Raw genomic sequence first — 25,643 nt, 5'->3', positions numbered from 1 at the left:
TGCGTCATGGTAATGTGAAGTTCACAGAGAAACCACCGGATCCCCCACTGACATGACCGCTGCAGCACTGGGCAAACATCCATCCTGCTAAACAGGTGAAAATAGTTTTAAGAATGACAGGACTTAGTGCCACTGAATCTTAGATTTTTCTTATTTTTTGCTGTATTTTACTCGCAGGGGTGGATCAGGATTTTTGCACAATCCAGAAGATTTTGAAATGCGGCATTTCTTATGATCATATAGAATCTTTTTTCTATATGAAGGAAGTTCTATTCAACGGTCTTGGCAAAATGTATGTGGAGGGGGGGAAATCCCAGATCACTGTGCCAGCAGTATTGTATTAAAAACCCTTTTGCTGAAAAGTATACATACAATGACCTCTCATATGCCAGTGTGTACCAAATGCACCTGGACAATAACTCTATAAGACCTGACTTCTTTATTGTAAAGTGTTTTTGCTATTGAGCCTTCGGAGTTTACAGATAAGCCTGACCTTTATGTTTTGCCTGAAGATACCTGTGCCTATAGATTTTGTCCCTGGCACTCCATTGCCCACCAGTCGGCTATATAGTCTTTCAAAACCTGATAGGAAGGCAAAGGAGTGCTACATCACTGACTCACTAGCTGCAGAGATCATTCAGCCATTCACGTTCACTCGGGTGAAGAACAAGTACCCACTAACGCTGTTGTCCTCCGCTTTTGAGTTATTGCAGGGGGCCACTGTTTTCTCTAACCTGGACCTGTGTAACCACCACCTAGTCAGGATATGCAAAGGAGACCACTTTGTACGGTGGCCCTGAGAGGCCAAATGGACTGCAACTTCAGAAAACACTTGCAAAAAGAAAAATGCTGCAAAAAGAAAAACACTTGCAAAAAGAAAAATGCTGCAAAAAGAAAAACGCGGCAAAAAGAAACCCCTGATGATCCACCAGGACAAACTCAGCAGTGTGTGAGGAAGAGGAGGAGGAAGAGCCAGCAGCAGCTGACAGATGGAGAGAATAGACAGACTGTTCCCTGTTTGTGAAGGACTGCTAGGAAAGTTTAACATAACTAATTCTCTGTCCTGAATCAGTCTTATTAGGTAATGTTCAAATAATTAGATCATTCCAGTGTTTTCAGTGTGGGAGAAAGTACTCAGGGCCTTCAAGTTACACACTATGAAAGGCAGCAACAAGTTTAATGTTCAGAAACCTAAAGTATGTATCAGCAGCAGAATGGAGCTAAAAATAATTGTTTGTTTCAGTTCTATGAAGCTTTGAGTATTTTGGATTAGTAGTACTGCTGTGTTTGTTGCATCATATCGCTGTAATTGTTTATATGCTTTATATATTCTGAGGTAAGTTGATCTATAGTGTTACATCATATTCTATAAGGATGTTATGTGTCTGTAGACTTTCTGCCCAGTTTGACCCATTTAGCAGAAGTCAGCCTGTTTAAGGCTCTGATATCTATTCTGTATGACTTAAAGCAGTTATGACATGGTCTGATTTTCTCACCCAATAAAGGAATATTTAATATATCAGTCTACTCTTCATTCTATCAGAAACAGTTATCACAGCTCGTACATTTGCTTCTTCCACACATATATAAGCATTGAGCCAAATTTAGTAATGCCAACATATTAAAAGAACAATATTTGTCTCCTATATATAATACATCTATATATACACTGTCACAGATACTTGTCAAATGCAAGTGAACAAACAAAGAGCCACAAACTGTGATCACCTTGGAGCTCTGATAAGGCAGGAATGGATGGCCATCAACCATCATTTGGCCACAGAGAATTTCAGAAGTTATGAAGAAGAATCATCACTGTACACACTGCATAAATTTGATTTCTTTCCCAATTAAACTCTTTAATCTCATGAAATGCTTGTGATTGTTCTTCATTATGCTGAAGCAGAAATCAAGTGAACATCATGCTGTATAAGAAAAATTCAAAAGGAACAAGTTTAATAAGTCAATCATAAGACATCACCAGAATAACAGCAACAGAAACTGATTTTAATAGTTTTTCTGCCCCCCTAGAGGTAAAGTAGGAACCAATTTTTTTTTGTCCACTGTCCACTTTCTGCTGTGACATAACAAATTTCCCACGTGTGGGACTAATAAAGGTTATCTTAGGTTTGGAGGTCTGTAGTGATTGACCAAAATTGGCGCAAATTTCACTAGTCTGTATACCTAGGTGCTTGATGTTATGCACCTGTGGCCATGTAAATGATTGGAACACCTGTATTCAATGTTTTTATGGGTTAATATGTTAAAAGTATTCACTTAATGTGTGACTGAGGATGGACATTACCGAGACGATTTCAAAAAATAAATGACAAACCTTTGTTAAGGTGCAGCAAATGGCAGCACAAACATGAGCACAAAGAAAAGTAGTGGAAACACACAGGGAAGATAAGACTGTTTCAGTGAAGGCAAGAAGGCAAGCGCTATTATAATTTGCTGCATATGGAGTGGATGTTAGCGAGGAGGATAGTAGGAAGAGGGAGCCAATGTGGCCCTGTCTTTTCAGGCTGTGATGAATACTGCCACGACTGCCCTATTTCCATGGCTTGGAATCCTGATTTAGGTGTGATATATGAGAGCACATGACACACCAGAGGATATATGGAATGTTAATTTCACTGGTGATATTTCTCTGGTTACCTATCAATGATAAATCATGCATTTAAGCAAGGCAAAGTTTTATTAATATTACACGAGTTGTAATAAGTTGTAACACCTGTAAACCTTAACTTTATGGCAGTCCAAAATACCACTAAGTTGGACACCAAATCTACTCATAGCAATATTTAAAAATGAAGGCTACAAAGACAGTTCTCTGTCTTATACACACAGTTTTGTGCACAAATGACACGTAACTCTATAGACTAATGTTATATATATTTGATTTCTGACTGAATAAAATATGTCTTGTAATAATTTCCTATGTTCAGCATTAGCACATTGCATTTGTAGCAGATACTATTTAGTAAAGATGTGTCTCTAATCATGTTTTTAATTCCTCTTCCGGCCCTGCACCAGCTGCTGCAGCAGTAGAACTTGTGGTGGCAAACATTATGTTCACATTATGTTTAATCAGAATCAGAATACATTAATAACCCTAAGGAAATGATGTAAAACTAGGCTTGTAAGAATAGGCAGTATTCCTTAAGAAAATGAAAAAATAAAATAAGCGTCAGCAACAACTGAATCCCAAACAACAACAATAACAAGATAGTTTTAGCTGTGATTAGGATGGTCTGTGAGTGCTTGAGTAGTCGAGTATGAATGGCTATATTTACCTGGAATAGGCCTTTAGAGTCACTGCTGCTACTTGCATGCATGAGAGCAGGAGAGAAAAGAAAAATACATAATTGATACTGATGTTACTGTCTAATTAGTCATAATCATGAGTACAATTGATTTCAACTGTATCAGTTTGTAAGTTAAAAAATGAGTATTGACAGTATTGATACATTAGTTTTTTTTGACAGTGCAGAACAACCTTTTGAGGTGTTTAGAAATCTCCTTCATTTTTAGTCCATATATAATTGGATTGAAAAGGGGAGGATACATTACGATTTGCAAAGTCAACATGGAATGTACAATCTTTGGAAAATTAGACTCCAGACCAGATAAAATGACATCAAATGCACACAAACACAAATAGCTGATCAAAACTATCAAGTGGGGCAAACAGGTCTGTGCAGCTTTTCTCCTGACTTCTTTACAGCTTTGATAGGATATCACAAGTATCCTGGTGTAAGTGAAGAATATGAAAACCGCAGGGAGAATTGCAACATTAGTTAGTACAACCATATCATATACAGTTTGTGCTTTTGAATGCACACATAGAAGCTTGTAAATTGTATTGTTGCAAAAAATTCCAGTGAAAGTAAAGTTACAGATTTTTTTATTGGCCATTAATACAGCTACCACTGCAACCTGAGAAGAGGGCACAATCCAAGCTAAGGTTAAAAAAATGCTGATAGTATTTTTTGTCATGATCATTTGATATTGCAGAGGTTTGCATATAGACACATATCTGTCATAGGCCATGGCAACCAAGAGTAAAAATTCTGAACCACCTAAAGAGTAAAACATAAAAAACTGAAAGAGACAGACGGAATAAGATATGATCTGTCTTTTAGATAAAAAGTCAGTCAAAAGCTTTGGGTAAATAACAGTGCTTAACATAACAGAGTTCAATAGCAAAGCTGCAATAAAAATGTACATAGGCTCATGGAGACTTTTCTCAACCACAATGAGGAATACAATGGCGAAATTACAGCAGAGTATCAGAATGTATAAAGTAAACATGATCATAAAATAAAGATATCTGTATTTGTTCACTTGGAAAAACCCATCAAGAGTTATGTATGACACATTTAATGCCAGCTCCATTAAAATGATGAACCAAAATTTTAATAACTAAAAAGAGATATGACAGCAAGTGAGAGAAAACAGAAAGTGAACACCTACCTTATCCTGATCGGCATATGAGTGGACTTAAGAAAGTGAATGTTTTGACTTCTACTTGGACTCTGTTCATAAACCTGCTTCACCCTCTATGGACTTCATCCCTAACTCTCCAGTACAGTCCTGTGTTGAACTGTTTTCTCAGTACTACCCCCACTGTTTTTTGACTATTAAAACATTTAAGAAATTTCTTGTTTCTTGTTTCCTGATTACAACCAGTTTATTGTGACTATTTGTAAAATTGTATTTATTTTGTAAGAATATTTCGATTCATCTAAAAAAATACTTTTTGTCCTTTGTAGTATTATATAGTAAAAATGCATACATGTCCTCACTGTAAAAAAATCTTATCACAAGACTGCAAGTAGTGTGAAAAACTAAGTACACACTGGTTGCTTCTATAGGAATTAAGAGGGTATGTATAGTAACAAGGTGCTAATATTTAAATGCACCTCATTAATTGATCATGAGCAAGTGTGAACATATAGGTTCTATGTAAAAATTATTATATATATGAAAAAGGTTATTAGAAAAAAGATACCCAAGCAAATATAAGCAAAAACCTGCTGAATGTAATGACAGTACAATTACAAAAAGACTGAACAGGTATGGCTTATTTGGAAGAGCTCCCAGGAGAAAGGTTTGTGAGGTTCCATCTAAACAAACCACAAGAATTCTGAAACAATGTCCTTTGTACAGATGAGACCAAAGGGGGGATGCTTACCCAAAATATATAGAGTGTTACAAAAACCATCTATCTATCCATCCATTTTCTTCCACTTATCTGGGGTGGCGATTCCATCCTTTCTCAGCTGTGGACAATGGGCTTGAACTTGGAGGTGCTGATTCCCTTTCCTGACGCTTCACACTTGGCTGCTAAGTACTCCAGTGTGAGCTGGAGGCCACCACCTGATGAAGCCCACAGAACCTCGTCATCTGCAAAGTGCAGAGACAAGATTCTGAGACCACCCAAGCGGAAGCTTTCCGCCGCTTGGTTAGAAATTCTGTCCATAAAAATTATGAACAGAATTGTGACAATAAACAACCCCGGTGGAGTCTAACATCCACCAGCAACAAGACTGAATGGCTCGTAGCAACAGGCCAGACAGGCCATACTCCCGAAGTTCCTCCCACAAAATACTCTGAAGAACATGGCCAAATGCCTCATTCAAGTCCACAAAACTCATGTAGACTGGTTGGGCAAACTTCCACACATCCTCAAATATCCACAAGAGGGTAAAGAGCTGGTCCAGTGTTCCACAACCATGATGAAAACAATATTGTTCCTCCTGTATTCGAGGTTCAACTAACACACTCTCCTGTGCAGCACCCTGGCATAGACATTCCAGGGAGGCTGAGGAGTGTGATCCCCCTGTAGTTTGAGGACACCCTCTGGTCCCATCTGGATGGGATCCGCTATCCCAGCCTGCCATTCCAGACGTACCACCCCAGATCTCCATGCAGCACTTTAGAAGAGTACCAACCAGGACAGTCCCCCAACATCCAGAGCCTTCAGGAACTCAGGGTGGACCTCATTCACCCCAGGGGCTCTGCTACTAAGGAGTGGTTTTACTTCCTCAGTGACCTCACCTCCAGTGATAGATGAGTCGTCAACTTTGACAAAGTCCAACCCCTCTCCAGGAAACTGGTTCTGAATCCCAAGCAGTACGTTGAGGTGAGGCTGACTATATCTAGATGTTACTTACAGTGGGGCAAAAAAGTATTTAGTCAGCCACCGATTGTGCAAGTTCCCCCACTTAAAATGATGACAGAGGTCAGTAATTTGCACCAGAGGTACACTTCAACTGTGAGAGACAGAATGTGAAAAAAAAAATCCATGAATTCACATGGTAGGATTTGTAAAGAATTTATTCGTAAATCAGGGTGGAAAATAAGTATTTGGTCAATAACAAAAATACAACTCAATACTTTGTAACATAACCTTTGTTGGCAATAACAGAGGTCAAACGTTTACTATAGGTCTTTACCAGGTTTGCACACACAGTAGCTGGTATTTTGGCCCATTCCTCCATGCAGATCTTCTCAAGAGCAGTGATGTTTTGGGGCTGTCGCCGAGCAACACGGACTTTCAACTCCCGCCACAGATTTTCTATGGGGTTGAGGTCTGGAGACTGGCTAGGCCACTCCAGGACTTTCAAATGCTTCTTACGGAGCCACTCCTTTGTTGCCCGGGCGGTGTGTTTTGGATCATTGTCATGTTGGAAGACCCAGCCTCGTTTCATCTTCAAAGTTCTCACTGATGGAAGGAGGTTTTGGCTCAAAATCTCACGATACTTGGCCCCATTCATTCTGTCCTTAACACGGATCAGTCGTCCTGTCCCCTTGGCAGAAAAACAGCCCCATAGCATGATGTTTCCACCCCCATGCTTCACAGTAGGTATGGTGTTCTTGGGATGCAACTCAGTATTCTTCTTCCTCCAAACACGACGAGTTGAGTTTATACCAAAAAGTTCTACTTTGGTTTCATCTGACCACATGACATTCTCCCAATCCTCTGCTGTATCATCCATGTGCTCTCTGGCAAACTTCAGACGGGCCTGGACATGCACTGGCTTCAGCAGCGGAACACGTCTGGCACTGCGGGATTTGATTCCCTGCCGTTGTAGTGTATTACTGATGGTGACCTTTGTTACTTTGGTCCCAGCTCTCTGCAGGTCATTCACCAGGTCCCCCCGTGTGGTTCTGGGATCTTTGCTCACCGTTCTCATGATCATTTTGACCCCACGGGATGAGATCTTGCGTGGAGCCCCAGATCGAGGGAGATTATCAGTGGTCTTGTATGACTTCCATTTTCTGATGATTGCTCCCACAGTTGATTTTTTCACACCAAGCTGCTTGCCTATTGTAGATTCACTCTTCCCAGTCTGGTGCAGGTCTACAATTCTTTTCCTGGTGTCCTTCGAAAGCTCTTTGGTCTTGGCCATGGCGGAGTTTGGAGTCTGACTGGTTGAGGCTGTGGACAGGTGTCTTTTATACAGATGATGAGGTCAAACAGGTGCCATTCATACAGGTAACGAGTGGGGGACAGAAAAGCTTCTTACAGAAGACGTTACAGGTCTGTGAGAGCCAGGGATTTTCCTTGTTTGAGGTGACCAAATACTTATTTTCCACCCTGATTTACGAATAAATTCTTTACAAATCCTACCATGTGAATTCATGGATTTTTTTTTCACATTCTGTCTCTCACAGTTGAAGTGTACCTCTGGTGCAAATTACTGACCTCTGTCATCATTTTAAGTGGGGGAACTTGCACAATCGGTGGCTGACTAAATACTTTTTTGCCCCACTGTATCAACCTTATGCACCAGCTCAGGGTCCTTCCCCACCAGCAAGGTGACATTTCATGTCCTAGTCTCCAGCCTTGGTAGCTGGGTATCAGTCCGCCAGGGTCTCCACCATTGGTTGCCGCCTAGCAGACACTACATTGGACCCCTTCCTGCGGGTGTAGGACCTCCAGAAGGGTGGGCCCATGCCCCTTCTTTGGGCACCCTCCCTCCCCAGGACTGGCTCCTGGACGAGGCAAACAAATGCCTGCAAACTTCAATGAACTGAAGCAACACTGTTAAAAACAGTGAGCCAAAATTCCTCCACAATGATGTGAAAGATTTAAAGAATGATGATAGTCATACAGAAATTGATTAATCCCTATCCTCTCTGTTCAATTAATTAATAGCATTGTGCTAGGCATACAAAATCTGCTGTATCATTCATTTTATTAAATATTCAGTTAGAGCTGACGTGTTTCTTTACACTGCCACTGACATCCAGATTTTGAGGAGCTTCTCCAAAGATGCTACAGATTTCTCTGATTTGCTTAAGGGCAGGGATCACCCATTTGTCATTGGTTCGTAGCTCCTCTATGAAGCGATCTATCCATTGAATCTTCTGGGTGTCTCTGTCCTGTGAGCAACTATAGTCCAATATCTTTGGATATTGTTTTTTTAAGTATGTGACAGTTATCTCAAAAAATTGACTCTGTTCATCTGGACATAATGTCTCAGTGGGAGCAACATTTTGTCACTCATCCAAGTGACTTCTTGGATGAAATGTTTGTCCCACTGAAAACACTACGTCCAGATGAACAGAATAAACTTTTTGGGATTTCCTTACCTGGATGATTGAGCATGCATCAATATATGTAACAGTTTGTGTTGTGGTTTTTTTTGTATTGTTTGAGCCAGTGTGCCAATTGAAGGACCCTTTGGCTTCATATGTCCCAAAATGATGATTGATTGATTTATTTGTTTTATTGTTTCATGATCTAAAACACCATTACTGTGAAAACCTATTTTTATTTTTAGAAATATATAACATTTAGACCAATAATATATGTGAAACAGTGGATGTGCATGTGTGAGCGTGAGGGGGAGAGAAAACATTATAAGAGAAACATTAATATGAAATTAATATTAAATTTAGACTTATTTTTGTACAGCGTTAGTAAAATATCCCCCTTTCATACATTTTTAATCACAGTGAAAGGAGAAAGCCATCAATATTTGTTACCAGATTGCATGAGTTAAACAAAACCTCTGGGATAAACAGGTCTATACAGCTTTAAAAAATCTCTAAAATTTCAATATCAGAATAAAACAACATAAAAATCATACATAAAGAGTAGTATTCCACCAGTGACTGATGACAAACAATGATGTCAGGAATGTCACACTCAGAAATGCAAGTTTGTAAACTGCATCAGCACATAAATATTTCCCTTTTAAAGGAAAGTCAAAAAGTTGTTTCTTTTTGTAGCACACAGATAAACTGCTACTACAACACGGTGAGCAGAAGCAAAGCTAAACCAAGGGAATTGTGGAGGACTATAAATATCTTGGAGTATACACAGACAATAAACTAGATGGGTTAAAAACACCACTCCACTTTAAAGGAAAGGCCAGAGTCGTCTCTATTTTCTGAGGCGGCTCCTTTAACATCTGTCGGACAACAAATTTTTACGAGTTGGTTGTGGCCAGTGCTATCCTCTATGCTGTTGCATGCTGGGGCAGCAGGTTGAGGGTCGCAGATGGCAACAGATTAAATAAACTGATCCGCAAGGCCAGTAAAGTTGTGGGGATGGAACTGGACTCCCTTAGGGTGGTGTCTGAAAGGCGGATGTTGTCCAAGATAAAGACAATGCTGGATAATATCTCCCACCCACTCCAGGACGTGCTGGCTACTTACAGGAGCACGTTCAGTGAGAGACTGAGATTACCAAAAAGCACCACTGAATAACACAGAAAATCATTCCTGCTCATGGCCATCTCCCTGTACAACTTCTCCATCTAATACACTGTAAACACTGCAACAGTAAACAATGTTATAGTTATTAATTTATTGTTAATTCTTGATATTTATAATTGAATGATTTCTATATTAGTGCTATTTCTTAAATTTGTATAATCTGTAACTTATTGTATTGTTTAAATAGTTTAGTCTGTTACTGTTACTGTAACCCACATAATTTCCTTAGGGATTAATAAAGTATTTCAGATTCTGATTCTGAAACCAAAAGATGTTGTGGATATAATGTACAGGTAAACAGAACCTTTTAAACATTATTGCACCCCCAGAAAATAGTCTGCTGTGTCTTGAGGATTGTTTTTTTTCCACTTCTTTATTTTATTCAACTTCAGTTGTGTGCTTTTTGTAGAATTTTTTTTCTATTTGCGGGTGTTTTCTTAAGTTGTAGTCCATTTGACCTCTCTGGGCCACCATATATAAAGTGTTGTGACAAAGAGTATGGGCTGTGATGGACAGCTTTGTTATGCTTAAGTCCAATCGTGAAATTTCCTCACAACTAAATATTTTACTGTCAACTGTAAGTGGTATTACAACAAGTATTGGGTAACGTAAAATCACAGAGTGGGGTCAATGGATGCTGATGTGCATAGTGTGCAGAGGTTGCCAACGTTCTGCAGAGTTAATGGCTAAAGATCTCCAAACTTCTGGTCTTCAGATTAGTTCAGGTATATATTCCATTAAACCTCATTCACGATTTATGATCACTGTTACTATTAAGCATTTATTTTTCTTTTCTTTGTTATGTCAATTTCTGATTAATCCTATAGTTATGTCCTCGAATGATGTACCAAGCATCTCTTCTCCACTTCTTTCATACCCAGCGTTGTCATATACCGCTACTGCATCAAATTGACATTTGTCTTTGTGTGTGTGTTTTTTATGTCTTTCATTGCTCTCATATTTTTTTATTTTCTCTTTCTCCTCACCCTTAACCAGCTGTAGCAGATGGCTGCCCCTCCCTGAGTGTTGGGCAGGGAGGTGATTTATTTTTGAGCTTCTGACAAATCTTATGCTATCTTATGTCCATGAGACCTCCCCTCATCTCCAGAACCAAAAACCTTGTTTGGTTCTTTACCATCTGCAGGTTTCCAAGTATAGTCCTAAATGTTCCAGGCATAACTTGTACCTGTACCTTGTACCTGTACCTGAACTCAGTTATTTATACTAACTCGTCTATTTCATTAGAGGCAGAGGCAGACATTTGATATACCCGGGGCTTAGGCCTAAAGGGTAGTATGCATGTGGGATTGGGGGGGGGGGGGTTAGAAATGACTGAAAGATTAATAGGCTCTGTTTTGAGTTTTGTTCAAGAAGGGAATGACTTCATATAGGGAAAAATATATATCATATTTGCAGGACACCTTAAACTAGTTTAAACCCCAATTCAACCAGACCCAGAGCTGATTCGGAATTAAAACAGGACTACAACAGTTCAAAATCAGGACTACTTAGGACTTAACCAATACAGAACCAGAATCAAAACTAGATGATAGTAGCACTGAAAATCATCATAGACCTGCACTACACTTATTTTTTAATTCTACCAAAGTACACTATTTAGATTGAGAAAAGTTTATATAAATATTTAGGCTCATTGTGCAAACAAGCCTGCATAACTTAATAAATATAGAGTTTGAAAAATAACAAACCTAAAAAGAAATACTAGGTACGAGATACATGAGTACCTATGATACGGTGATACTTTTGGTAAACAGCCATTTGACTAACATGTGTGTCTCCCCTGGCTCTTGTTCCCTCTCTGTTCCTCTCTCTCCCTTTTTGTGCTGACAATCAAGCCAAACACCAACATCATCAAATATACAGTTGAAACCAGATATTTAACTACTCTTCAGATAAAAACAGATAAATTTCTTTAATTGTAACATCAAATCAGACCAAATGTTTATTTTTTTTTAGATTAATAAATATAAAAAAACATATTTGTTAAATTTAAGAGTAAAGAGATAAATGCTGGAAGGTGCTCCACCTGGAGACTCTGTTGTCCTGCTGGGAGACTTCAATGCTCACGTGGGTAACGACAGCGAGACCTGGAGGGGCGTGATTGGGAGGAACGGCCTCCCTGATCTGAACCCGAGCGGTGTTTTGTTATTGGACTTCTGTGCAAATCACAGTTTGGCCATAACGAACACCTTGTTCGAACATAAGAGTGTCCATAAGTGCACGTGGCACCAGGACGCTCTAGGCCGTAGGTCGATGATCGATTTTGTAATTGTATCACCAGACCTGCGACCATATGTTCTGGACACTCGGGTAAAGAGAGGGGCTGAGCTGTCAACTGATCACCACCTGATGGTGAGTTGGATCAGGTGGCGGGGGAGGACGCTGGACAGACCCGGTGCACCTAAACGCGTAGTGAGGGTGTGCTGGGAACGTCTAGCAGAGGCCCCAGTCCGCAAGATCTGCAACGCACACCTCCGGCAGCGCTTCAACAGCATTCCGAGGGAGACTGGGGACATTGAGTCCGAATGGACCATGTTCAGCATCTCCATTGCCGAAGCTGCTGCATTGAGCTGCGGCCGCAAGGTGGTTGGTGCCTGCCGTGGTGGTAATCCCCAAACCAAATGGTGGACACCAGAGGAGAAGGGAGCCACCAGGCTGAAGAAGGAGTCCTATCGGGCTTGGTTAGCCTGTGGGACTCCGGAGGCAGCCGACAGGTATCGACAGGCCAAGCGGAATGCGGCTCGGGCAGTGGCTGAAGCAAAAACTCGGGTGTGGGAGGAGTTCGGAGAGGCCATGGAAAAAGACTTTTGGACTGCCTCGAAGAGATTCTGGCAAACCGTCAGGCGTCTCAGGAGGGGAAAGCGGTGCTCTACCTGCACTGTGTATAGTGCTGGCGGAGCGCTGCTGACGTCGACTGAGAAAATTGTCAGGCGGTGGAAGGAATACTTCGAGGACCTCCTTAATCCCACTGACACGTCTTCCGAGGAGGAAGCAGAGTCTGGGGATGAAGGGAATGACCCGCCAATTACCGGGGGCGAGGTCACTGAGGCAGTTAAACAACTCCTTGGTAGCAGAGCCCCTAGTGTTGATGAGGTCCGCCCCGAGTTCCTGAAGGCTCTGGACGTTGTAGGGCTGTCCTGGTTGACACGCCTCTACAATGTTGCGTGGAGATCAGGGGCAGTACCCGTGGACTGGCAGACCGGGGTGGTGATCCCCATCTTTAAGAAGGGAGACCGGAGGGTGTGTTCCAACTACAGGGGGATCACACTCCTCAGCCTCCCTGGGAAAGTCTATGCCAGGGTGCTGGAAAGAAGAGTTCGTCCGCTAGTCGAACCTCGGATACAGGAGGAACAATGCGGTTTTCGTCTTGGTCGCGGAACACTGGACCAGCTCTTTATCCTCTCAAGGATACTTGAGGGTGCATGGGAGTTTGCCCAACCAGTCTACATGTGTTTTGTGGACTTGGAGAAGGCATTCGACCGTGTCCCTCGGGGTGTCCTGTGGGAGGTGTTGTGGGAGTATGGGGTGTCTGGCCCATTGCTACGGGCCATTCGATCCCTATACAACCGTTGCAAGAGCTTGGTTCGCATTGCCGACAATAAGTCGGACTCGTTCCCGGTGGGTGATGGGCTCCGCCAGGGCTGCCCTTTGTCACCGGTTCTGTTCATAATTTTTATGGACAGGATTTCTAGGTGCAGCCAAGTGGCGGAGGGCTTTCATTTTGGTGGCCTCAGAATCTCATCTCTGCTTTTTGCGGATGATGTGGTTCTGTTGGCTTCATCGGGTGAGGGCCTCCAGCTCGCACTGGAACGGTTCGCAGCCGAGTGTGAAGCAGCGGGAATGAGGATCAGCACCTCCAAATCTGAGGCCATGGTTCTCAGCCAGAAAAGGGTGGAGTGCCCACTCCGGGTCGGGGATGAGTTCCTGCCCCAAGTGGAGGAGTTCAAGTATCTCAGGGTCTTGTTCGCGAGCGATGGGAGAAGGGAGCCGGAGATCGACAGACGGATTGGGGCTGCAGCTGCAGTAATGCGGACACTGCACCGGTCCGTCGTGGTGAAGAGGGAGCTGAGTGTAAAAGCAAAGCTCTCAATTTACCGGTCGATCTACGTCCCTACCCTCACCTATGGCCACGAGCTGTGGGTAATGACCGAAAGAACGAGATCGCAGATACAAGCGGCAGAAATGAGCTTCCTCCGATGGGTGGCTGGCCTCTCCCTTAGAGATAGGGTGAGAAGTTCGGCCATCCGGGAGGGGCTCAGAGTAGAGCCGCTGCTGCTCCACATTGAAAGGAGCCAGCTGAGGTGGTTCGGGCATCTGACAAGGATGCCTCCTGGGCGCCTCCTAGGTGAGGTGTTCCGGGCATGTCCCACTGGGAGGAGGCCCTGGGGCAGACCCAGGACATGCTGGAGAGATTATATCTCTCGGCTGGCCTGGGAACGCCTTGGTGTTCCTCCAGATAAGCTGGAGGAATTGGCTGGGGAGAGGGATGTCTGGGCCTCTCTGCTTAGGCTGCTACCCCCGCGACCCGGCCTCGGATAAAGCGGATGAAGATGGATGGATGGAGATAAATTGTCTGTATTTCTTAATTGCAAATGGCACCAAATTGTATTCAAAATTGAGCCACACTTATGGAGGTCCACAATTCTTTTCCTGGTGTTTTGGTTGATATCTCTTGATTTCCCCATGTCAAAGAAACAGGCTCTGTGTTTTGCCTTATATGCATCCACAGGTGTGCCACCAATTTACTCACATGGACTCTACTAACCAATCAGAAGCTTCTTCAGCTCAGAATGGAATCGTCTGGAGTGTTCTTATTAATTAACAATAAACTTAGTGTATATGTACTCCTAAATTTGATGAAAGTGATAAAAAGAGACAGCTCTCTCTCTCTTTATTCTGACATTTAACTAATTCAAAAGATATTTCAATATTTATTTATCCAAAACAAAACAAGTTTACTCTAAACTGATGTTGTACAGTAAAAAAAGTTCTTGTGTTTTCCATAAAGTGTATGTAAATATCTGGTTATAACTGTGAATATACTGCTGTGTATTGAAATTCCTCTTGTTTTGCATAGAAATATACTGAACAAGTTTTTTCTTTGAAATAACCCTCTAATGTCCATTATTGTGTTCATCAGTACATAACTGAAAACGATTTATTTAGCCGTGGAGGGTAACAACTGAAAATACAAAATAAGCACACATGTAAGCTAAGACTCTCTAAAAAAAACAGCATTGTTGTTGTTCGGCTTTTCATTTCGTCATTTGTTGATTCACTCGAAGAGCAAGTAACGTAATATGGGTCAAGTGATCCGTTTGATATCAATCTTTTGTGATACACCGTCATATTTACATTATTTGTACAGTACGAATGATTTGCTTTGGTACCTGTTCAAACTCAAGTTCTCCTCTGTCTGCCTGGCTGCAAACAGCAAACAGCAAACTCGCAGGCAGCAGCTTCTCCCTCACCATGTCCCTCGCTCAGTCGCTTAGTGCCTGAGCTCGGATCATATCGATATTAGGGGGGATTTACGCACAGTCATAAATTCCCACAGTGTGCACTATGTGCTTCTAATATTGTGTGTATTTTTTCTTTTTATAAAGTTGTCAGCCAGGCATCTAACTATGAAAAAATTACACCCCAAAAGACCCCGGGCTTCTGAAAAAACAACCCGGGCTTAAGCCCATTTCAGGCCAGGAAAACCAAGAGTGTGCAAATGTTGAAAAAACCACCGAAAATTGTACGCAGACTAAGAGAGTTTATTTTGTGTGTTGAAATCCTCTTTGTGGACAAAGTGGAATCATAGGTCAGTCTGATCACTAACATTTTCAGGAGAAAACTTTTAAATCATTCAAATTTGACTGGAATACAACATGAGGTTTAATCATTCTCATTCTATTTCCACACGGTAACCACAACAATTCATGTCCATGAAAAATAAAAACATTATGTCACAAACTGCACTGAAACTGCCAAAGGCTGCCAGAACTATAATCTTTATTCAAAATTACTGGATTATTTTTACTATGATGGTTCATTTTATAGGATGTTCCAGTTGCCTTTTTTACTCTCTTGATCAATGACTGCAGAAAACATTATGCCTTATAATGCACCATAAACCTGCTTCCTTTACCAGTGTGTGGCACAATAAATAAATTACTAATAAATTAGTAAATCAATGTATAATGACACTACATTATTTCATGTGTCTAAGCAACCTTTTAAGGTGATTAGAAATTTCTTTCATTTTCAGTCCATATATAATTGGATTGCAGAGAGGATTATAAGTTATTATTTGGAGTGTCATTACGAAACGTGCAGTTTTGGGAAAATCAGATTCCAGTTTAACAATGACAACATCATAGGTAATCAAAACAGAATAGTTAATCAAAACTAGCAGATGAGGTAAACAGGTCTGAACAGCTTTTCTTCTGATATCTCCACAACTCTGAAAAGCAATTATGATTATCTTTGTGTATGTGAAAAGTATAAAAAGCATGGGGAAAAGTCAGAGATTCAACAGAACAATTACACCGTATATCGATAATTCGTTTGAAGTCACACAGAAAAGCTTGTATAGTGAATTATTACAAAAAATTCCTTTCAAAGTAAAGCTACACAGTTTGCTATTAATATTTAGTGCAACTGGCACTACAACATAACAAGCAGGTACCAGCCATGCAAAACACAGCAGTAAACTGACAGTAGTTGTTGTCATGATGGCTGGATATTGCAGGGGTTTACATATAGACACATATCTGTCATAAGCCATAGCTGACAATAGTAAGAACTCTGAAGAGCTTAAAAAATAGAACATAAATGCCTGGAAAAGGCAAGCTTGGTATGATATGATCTGTTTCTCAGATAAGAAGTCAATCAAGAGCTTTGGGTAGATGTTAGTGCTGAAAAGAAGAGAGTTCAATAACAAAGCTGCAATAAAAATATACATTGGCTCATGAAGGTTTTTGTGCATAACAATAAGGCATATGATAGAAACATTAAAGCAAATTAACAGAATATAAGCTGTAAGCATGATCACAAAATAAAGATATTTGTATCTGTGAATTTCCACATGCCCACCAAGTGTTACATATGTCGTATTGAAATCAGCATTCATGAAATAGTCAAAAATAGATACAATAGTTATTTAAAATTACCTGACACCTATCCGGTGTCTTTGTCAGAATTCAGAAAATAAACCAAATGCCAATGTTTGTGCAGCACTTTAAATCAGACTATGTCACCCTCCGTGGACCTTATTTGCATCTTAACAAACATTTCATCACCATCACAAAACTCTTGAGGCCTGAATTTGATCATGCTGTATCCATACACAGTAAGTGCAACACACATACACACAAATCACTCACCAAAAAGAAGGCATTACTGGGACTAATTGGGTTCTTTATAGTACACAAGACATAACATTTAATCACAAATTCAAAAGGTTTTAAATGGCACAAGCTGTATAAGCACAGGCGATAGCATAGGTGAAACCTAGCAAATACTGATGAGGTTAGTGACCACAGAGTCTCAGAATCTAAACTAAAGTTTACAATGTCTTGGCTTTATTTATAGTGGGGTCCAGCCTGCGATTTACAAGTACTTAATGAATGCAACTTTCCACTGCTCATGCAGACATACTGAGACCGGTGGTCTAATCTTCTAATCTTTTTTAGTTTGTTTCCTTCCCAACAGCCCTTTTCCTGATTCACAATCCCCCTTCCAAGTAAATAATTAAGTGCCCTCCGGCAGACGTAAGTTGGGCAAGTCTGGCATAAGTCAGGGGTGTCCAACTCCAGGCCTCGAGGGCCGGTGTCCTGCAGGTTTTAGATACGTCCTTGATCCATCACAGCTGATTTAAATGGCTAAATTACCTTCACAACATGTCTTGAAGTATCACGCAGGGTGATAAAACCTAAAACCTGCAGTTGGACACCCCTGGCATAAGTGTTAAGAAAATTTCCCATCAAAAGTACATCACATTTACTGCTTCTAAATAGAAACTGCGTAGAGTGTACTCCATTTACTGATGAGGCTTGCATCTATAAAAGCAGCCAAAAGGACAGTGTAGTATACAGAAAAGAGTCAGATAACTTTCACAGTGTTTCAGAGAAATAAATTTGCTGAAGGGTGTGGTCTCTGCTGCTTGGCAAAATTGTACATTCACAATATACTACAGTATGTAACAAAGTATTCACTTTGTCTAGCACTTTGAATTAATCCACTCTACTGATTAAACGTCTTCATTTTTTAGTTTCATTTAGCCTGTGTTATGTTGTGTTCACATGTATTTCCACTTCCCTGAACACCCCTCAGTCCATATATTGTCTCCGTTTACCCTGGTCCTTTGTCAGAGCATCTATTTAGTCACCTCTTTGTTGCCATGTTCCAAGTATTGCATGTTTCTAGTCTTTAGTTTGTATCAGTCCAACGTAGTGCATTACTATAAATTTTTACCATAATATTGCAAACTAACCACTTTAGTCTCCACCAAACTGAACTAAACTGCTTAGTATTTTCATGCAAACTTTTAGTAGGACTAATTATTTAACCTATTTATCAGGTCTTTAACAATATGAACAAAACATAACTTCAGCAACAGATCACATATCTGATTCCTTTGACAATAATCTATCATCTTCCTCTCTTGTCCCAGCTTTCTTTCATTTTTTGTAATGTTACAAAAAAATTACCCTTTTTTCTTCTATGGGAAATAAAGCATCTATATTTAGTTATCAAAAGCATTATGTGCAGAACTATTTGTGTGTTTAGCACTGAACACATCAGAGAAATGAGAAGAAACAAAGGATGTGTTGAAGGTGTAAGCAGTTCGTTCAATATTATAATTTTCTTATTACTGAGCAAATAATAAACTCCATACTGTTGGCTGGAAACAACAGAAGACTAAAACAGACAAGGCTAAGGCTAAAGGCAGGGCCACAACAATATTTTGGATTAACCTGCCAATCAGATGTAATTGCTTATTCTGTTACCAGGATGTTGATCTGGATTGCCCATGCTCACTTCAACTCCTGTGTACATTGAAAATATGAATACTAAAAATATCAGTTAGTTTAGATTATAATTATACTGCAAATATAAAGTTCTAAAAACTCTCAACGCATGTCGTGCTTATTGATTTAACTTTAACACAAAGAAAGAAATCTTTTCTATTCATCAGGTGACCTCAAATACCTCTGAACTTTTTTTGAGGTCACAGGTTTATTAATTATTTATTGAGTGTAGGAAATGGATATGTTCATTTCGCAACAACATTACTTTATGACACTTTCAGTCTTTAATGATATTGTATGGTGACCAGTGTTGGTCAAGTTACTTGAAAAAAGTAATCAGTAACTAATTACTGATTACTTCCCCCGAAAAATAATCCTGTTACTTTACTGATTACTTATTTTCAAAAATAATTAATTACTTAGTTACTTAGTTACCTTATAAAAACACGATTTATCAATCGTAATTTACCCAATTCTACTTTTTCTGCATAATCCATCATACAAAATGTAATCAAATGGAAAAGTTTTTGTTTTATTAGTTTTAATCTTTTAACTTTATGCATCAAGCAAAGATTTTATTATATGCAACATTCTCTGACTGGAAGAAATTTGTTTAACATTTAAACCTATTTTCTGCACATTCCAGCACATAAAATAAAATATTTTTTGTGTTTACGCTCAGTCTTTCAAATAGATGCAAGTAAAACACAGCAGAAAATAAATAAAATCAAAGACTAGTGGTCCTGTTTCTCTATTTTCACCTGTAAAGCAGGAGTGGGGTAGGCGGAGGTTTGCCCTGGTGCAGGTGTGCCGATTGAAGAATCCGCAAGTGAATTACTGTGAATTTCCCATTACGTCGTAGTGCACTTGGTGCTTGCTTGGAAGTTTAGGAGTTTTTTTTGCTGTAAAGAGAAGTTTTCTTCCCACGCACAACGGACACTTATGTTTTTGTCACTTTTTATGGAATCAAACTCAAAGTAAGGTCAGTACTTCCACGCTTTAAACGCTGCACGCTCATACTCTCTCCTGCACTCCGTATATTATCCATTGTTGATCTGCACACAGCTGTTGCCACGAACATCGCACTTGCTTACGTCACTGTCATGTCAGTAACGCAGTGTTACTAAAACCATTTTTGCAATAGTAATCCCTTACTCTACTTGTTACTTGAAAAAAGTAATCGGATTACAGTAACGCGTTACTGCCCATCTCTGATGGTGACAGACATTAAAAATGGTCAGTGCCAATAAGATTTGATGGCACGAAGGAATACACAGGGTGCAGAAAAAATTTAAGTGAATAACCTATAAAATCATGACATTAAACAGAGATAGTGTCTGTTTATAGTATATTATAATCATATATAATATCATATTTTAGATATCATCTGTGTATCTAGAAATTACTGAAAAAGAACAAAATCAGAAACTAAATATGATCACAGCTGCTGGGAATAGCTGTTGTTGTGAAAAGGGTAAAGCTATTGAATTATTTTAATGCATATCATATGTTCAGCAAGCAGGATAAGTAGGTTAATCAGTTTAAGTATTATGTACTATTGGTATACTAACTATCATCCTCTATTTGTACAGTATACAGTAGACACACAAGTATATAAAATAATACAGACGTATATAAATGCAATGCAAATTAATAAAGGTACATCAGTACTCTACAGTATAATAGTATAATATTTATATAAACAATAATGATAATAATAAAAACAACAACAGGTGTAATGTATATCACCTGTAAAAACAAAAAACTGCACTGAAGAGAAGTCAGATCTTTAAACTTAGATTACAAAGGAAATTATTACACTTCCAGCATCAGCTCTGACAGATAATTTAAATTTGCTCTGACAAAACAACCTTCTGAGGTGTTGAGAGATTTCTTTCATTTTCAGTCCATATACAATTGGATTAAAGAGAGGATGATACAAAACCACTTGTAAAGTCATTATGAAACGTGCAGTTTGGGATAAATTAATTTCCACTCGAGTTATAATTATATCATATGAACACAAACATGAGAAGCTGATCAAAACGAGCAGGTGAGGTAAACAGGTCTGTGCAGCTTTTTTCCTGACCTCTCTGCAGCTTCGATAGCATATTATAAATATTTTTGTGTAAGTAAAAAGTATGAAAAGCAAAGGAAGAAATACAGTGTTAAGTAGTATAAAAACACCATATATTAAATATGATATTTTCGGGGTTGCACAGTAAAGCTTGGAAATCGCATTGTTACAAAAAATTCCATTCAAAGTAAAACGGCAGATTTGTGAAGTGTTTATAATTACAACTGATGGCACAAGCTGACAAGCAGGCAGAAGCCAAGTTAAAACCAGCAAAACTGTGACTGTTGTTTTTCTCATAATAGTATGATATTGCAAAGGTTTAGATATGGACACATACCTGTCATAAGCCATGGATGCCAAGAGAAAGAACTCTGAACCAGTTAAAGAGTAATAAATAAATCCTTGAAAACTGCACTGTGAATGAGTTGTAATCTGCTTCTCAGATAAAAAGTCCATCAAAAGTTTGGGGTAGATATTTGTACTGAACATAACAGAGTTGAACAACAAAGCTGCAATGAAAATATACATAGGCTCATGGAGGCTTTTCTTAATCCAGATGAGGCAAACTATGGTTGAATTACTGCAGAGTATTAGAATATAAGCAGTAAACATGATAGCAAAATATAGAAATTTGTATTTTTCCAATTCTATATGCCCACCAAAAGTTATATATGTCATATTAAATTCATTATCAATTGCCATGAAGTTAAATGGTTTGTAAGCAGACTGAAATCTAAATGTAAGCAACACACACAATACAGTGAGAGAAAATTTGTACCACTTGTTTACCCTTTTGCATAACCATCAAGTGTTGTATTTGTTAAATTCAGTTTATCATTGACTAATAAAACCAAATGTCTAACATTAGTACATCAGTCAGACTATATTCAATTCAATTCAATTCAATTTTATTTATATAGCGCCAAATCACAACAAATGTCGCCTCAAGGCGCTTCATATTACAGGCAGAAAGAACAAGATGAGATCAGAATTTCATAGAAACACAAGACACCAGGCCAAAATGATCCACCGTCATCTTGACATGTGAAAACATGACAGTGAAATTTAGTGGAAGTTAGTGGAAGGACCTTATGAATCCTTTTTTTCTCTCTCTGTGGATCTCATTACATCAAGAGAGTGACTGCAATGTGACCAGTTCCTCCAAGCCCTAGAGGCCCTGACCTGTAGGCCTTATTAATGTTTGTGCAAATGTTGTCTTGAAATTTTTCTTCCTCCAATTCAATTTTTGATATGTTGCTATATATGTTACATTTAAATCAATATTTTGGTTATGACTGAAATAGTACCATCAGCTGCACAACCAACAAACTCTGCATAATGACTTCATGGAGATCCTTTGTGACAGCAGGATGTGTCAGACAGCAGTCTTGGTGTCTAGCTGTAATTTAATAAGTTGAAAAAAGGGGGTGCATAACTCAGCTTTGCTGGAAAGGCTGAAGTTAACAATCAGCCAAGTAGTCGATACACTCAGTGTACTCAGTTTTTCTGTTAGTCTACCAATGCTCCAAATCTGGTTCATTTCTTTTTTATTTAGATAATTGTAGCTTTCACTCTATAACAGTGGTATTTAGTGGCTTAATGAAAACTTGATGAACAAGATCTGCTGTTACCAGTAGTTTCATTTGTCAGTGATTTTGAGAGCTGAAAATGAAAGTCAGTTTTTGATTTACTTTTGTTTTTAGATTGTTTCCATATGCAGCTAAAAATCTGATGGTAGGAGTAACAGGATGGAAGGTGGATGTGAAGTTTTATAGTCCCACTTGGGATAAAAAAAAAATACTACTTACTGATACTAGTTGTCCTCCTAATTCCTATCAAAGCAATAATGGTCTACTCGGTTTCTCTGCAGAGAAATGTGAAAACTTGCTTTTCCATATTCTTCCCCTTTACTTCCACCTACTCAATCCAACTACTGCCCATGGCTTCCAATTTTTTACGCGTTGCCTCCCCAAAGCATGACATGGACACACAAGTTGCATTAAGTTGCAGTAAGCTGCAGTAACAGCAGGGGGAGATTTTTTATTTCAAGCCAACATGAAAATAATCAAAGGAACAAGTTTAAACAGACATCACTAACACATTTACATGTAAATACATATGAGCCATCTTGCTTAATTGCTTCTGCCATAGAAGGACCCTGGAATGTATTTTACACCTTCATTTTTGAGTAGTGACTTTATGGATTTAATTGTATGTATGGAAATTGCATTATTACAAAAAATTCAATTTAAAGTGAAACTGCAGATTTGTGAAGTGTTGCTTATTACAGCTGATGGCACAAGCTGACAAGCAGGCAGAAGCCAAGCTAAAACCAATAAAATTTTGACAGCTGCTTTTATAATACTAAATAATATAGTATTATATTGCAATGGTTTAGATATGGACACATACCTGTCATAAGCCATGGATGCCAAGAGAAAGAACTCTGAACCACTTAAATAGTAATAAATAATTCCTTGAAAGCTACAAAGTAAATGAGTTGTAATCTGCCTCTCAGTTAAAAAGTCCATTAATAGTTTGGGGTAGATATTTGTACTGAACACAACAGAGTTGAGCAACAAAGCTGCAATGAAAACATGCATAGGCTCATGGAGGCTTTATTTAATCCAGATGAGGCAAACTATGGTTGAATTACTGCAGAGTATTAGAATATAAGCAGTAAACATGATAGCAAAATACAGAAATTTGTATTTTTCCAATTCAATGTGCCCACCAAAAGTTTTATATGTCTCATTAAATTCATCATTCATTCGCTCCATGACACTAAATGTCAAATAAAGCAAACTAATTTAAAAAAGCCAGAATACCACCTCTAGGTCGTAAATTTTTTTACGACTTTTGATGTTTAAGTTCCATGGATCTTCTACAACAATTACGATTTTTCTATATTACATTTGACTAACTTCAATCATTCAGGGACAGAATTAAAAATCCAACAACAGGGAGAACAACTGAGATGAAATCAGCATTTCATACAAATGGAAAATACCAGACCATGAGAGCCACTGTTGTTTCAGGATTGAGAAAGTGAATTATTACAATAAGTGGAATGACCTTATGAATCTTTTCTTTTTTCCTCTGTGGATCTCATTACATCAACTACGGTCATGTGACCATTTCCATGCAGCCCTAAAGGCCATAACCTGAAGCCTTGTTAGTGCAAATGTTCTTTCAACATTTTACTTTCTTACATTGAAGTTTGGGTATGGTGTAAAATATATCATTGTCTGGCTCCACACATATATGAACTTGACTGTGTAATGGATAATTTCTATTATTCTCATTTTAAGTGTTTAAGTGCTTATGTGCATGCTCAGTTGTGACACCATAAGAATTGGTGTGGGAGTGCAAGACAGTGTGTAAGCTATAATAGGTGATGATAAAAATGTCCCGCCCCAGGTCTGTGTGTCAAAAGGTGAAGACCCCGCACTTTGACCTACAGAGGAAGAGCTAGCTGTTTGCTTTCAAGCATGATGGTAGGAAGACCGCGGAGCATAGCACAGCAAAGCTAGCAAAAGCAAGAGGATGGAAGCAAAGAGGAAGTACTGTCGTTATGAGAGGTTAAAAGGGGTGCTGGGACGCCTTAAAAGCTCAGAGCTCACATGACTATTAGTCGTCTGTTTGCTCTCCCATGCGCATGGTAATAAAGGTGTTGGTTACAGCTAACCATGTCTGCAGACTTTGTTAATCAAAATTCCACGATAAGTGTCATCCCATTCTTAATTGATAGGGATGTTGGCCTAGCATTTGCATCAATTAGAGCATCAACTCTTCTAGGAAGGTTTTCCACAAGGTTTAGAAATGTTAATGGGAATTACTTGCCCTTCATGGTCTACAAAATTGCTATCGGCTGTCCTAAAAGTCGCTAGAAGTCGCTAAATGACGTCATCGCCTAATTTGCATAATTGGTCGTGCTAATGTAATTATAACCTACGCTGTTGAAGAGAGAAATAACATCGTGGAAGAGACAAAAAGTCAGTAAAAAATGTCTTAAATGCATTTATAATTTATTTTTTTCGTTTTTTAATGTCACAATTCCAACCCTGCTCCTTTAACCGGCTTGGACTGGAAAAAGTGACCCGAAATAGGCACTCTGGTGGAGTTTCTTTGTGTGTGTGTGTGTGTGTGTGTGTGTGTGTTTATAAGTAGTTTTAAACCTTGTGGTCCACAAAACAACATAACAGTAAAAGAACTGACTGCGTTACAGTCAGTGCGGGAGCAGCGGCTTCGCTCATGTGCGATTCATTTGCAGTTTGGACGCATAGGTTTTAATGTCTCCTGCCCTGATAGCAGCTGGGGGAGGACTATCCTCCGCCTGTGAGCGCTTTGGCATGGGCGAGGTGCCCATGGCAGCACCCGCTGCTTATTGAGAGGAAGAGTGATATGCGTTTTCATGTCAAAAAGTCGTCATAAATAAGGCTCCAATAACGCCAGATTTGTCGCTAGTCGCTTTTTAGGAAAAAAGTCGCTAAGGGGGTCTGAAAACTCACTAAAAAGTTTGAAAAACAAAGGAAGAAATATGGTGTTAAGTAGAATTAACATATCATATATGATATGTTGTTCTTGACGTGTCACAGTAAAGCTTAGAAATTGCATTATTACAAAAGATTCCATTCAAAGTCAAATTGCAAATTTTATAACTTTGCAGGCTTATGCAGGCTTTTCTTAATCCATATGAGACACAATTTAGTTGAATTGCTGCAAAGTATTAGAATATAAGCTCTAAACATGATGGCAAAATACAAAAATCTATATTTGTTCAATTCAAC

At 39.2% G+C, this 25,643-nt stretch overlaps 2 protein-coding genes and 1 pseudogene across 2 annotated transcripts; all 3 read right to left on the bottom strand.

Annotated features, from left to right (window-relative positions):
- Positions 1 to 3,246: 3,246 nt before the first annotated feature.
- LOC146500178 (olfactory receptor 52E4-like) lies at positions 3,247 to 4,742 on the bottom strand. The gene has a single exon (XM_085136244.1). It carries the CDS (start codon positions 4,396 to 4,398, stop codon positions 3,472 to 3,474), a length of 927 nt encoding a protein of 308 aa, XP_084992370.1. The 5' UTR covers positions 4,399 to 4,742; the 3' UTR covers positions 3,247 to 3,471.
- Positions 4,743 to 15,817: 11,075 nt separating this feature from the next.
- Positions 15,818 to 18,193, bottom strand: LOC146500177 (olfactory receptor 6N2-like; annotated as a pseudogene).
- Positions 18,194 to 20,556: 2,363 nt separating this feature from the next.
- On the bottom strand, positions 20,557 to 21,735 carry LOC146500176 (olfactory receptor 51E1-like). Its single transcript, XM_085134848.1, has one exon. It carries the CDS (start codon positions 21,553 to 21,555, stop codon positions 20,572 to 20,574), a length of 984 nt encoding a protein of 327 aa, XP_084990974.1. The 5' UTR covers positions 21,556 to 21,735; the 3' UTR covers positions 20,557 to 20,571.
- Positions 21,736 to 25,643: the final 3,908 nt, after the last annotated feature.

The sequence above is a fragment of the Neolamprologus multifasciatus genome, chromosome 16, assembly GCF_963576455.1.
Source record: "Neolamprologus multifasciatus chromosome 16, fNeoMul1.2, whole genome shotgun sequence".
In the NCBI taxonomy this organism is placed as follows: domain Eukaryota; kingdom Metazoa; phylum Chordata; class Actinopteri; order Cichliformes; family Cichlidae; genus Neolamprologus; species Neolamprologus multifasciatus.
Note: the sequence above shows the minus strand (reverse complement) of the source record. Positions and strands in the feature narration are given on the sequence as shown.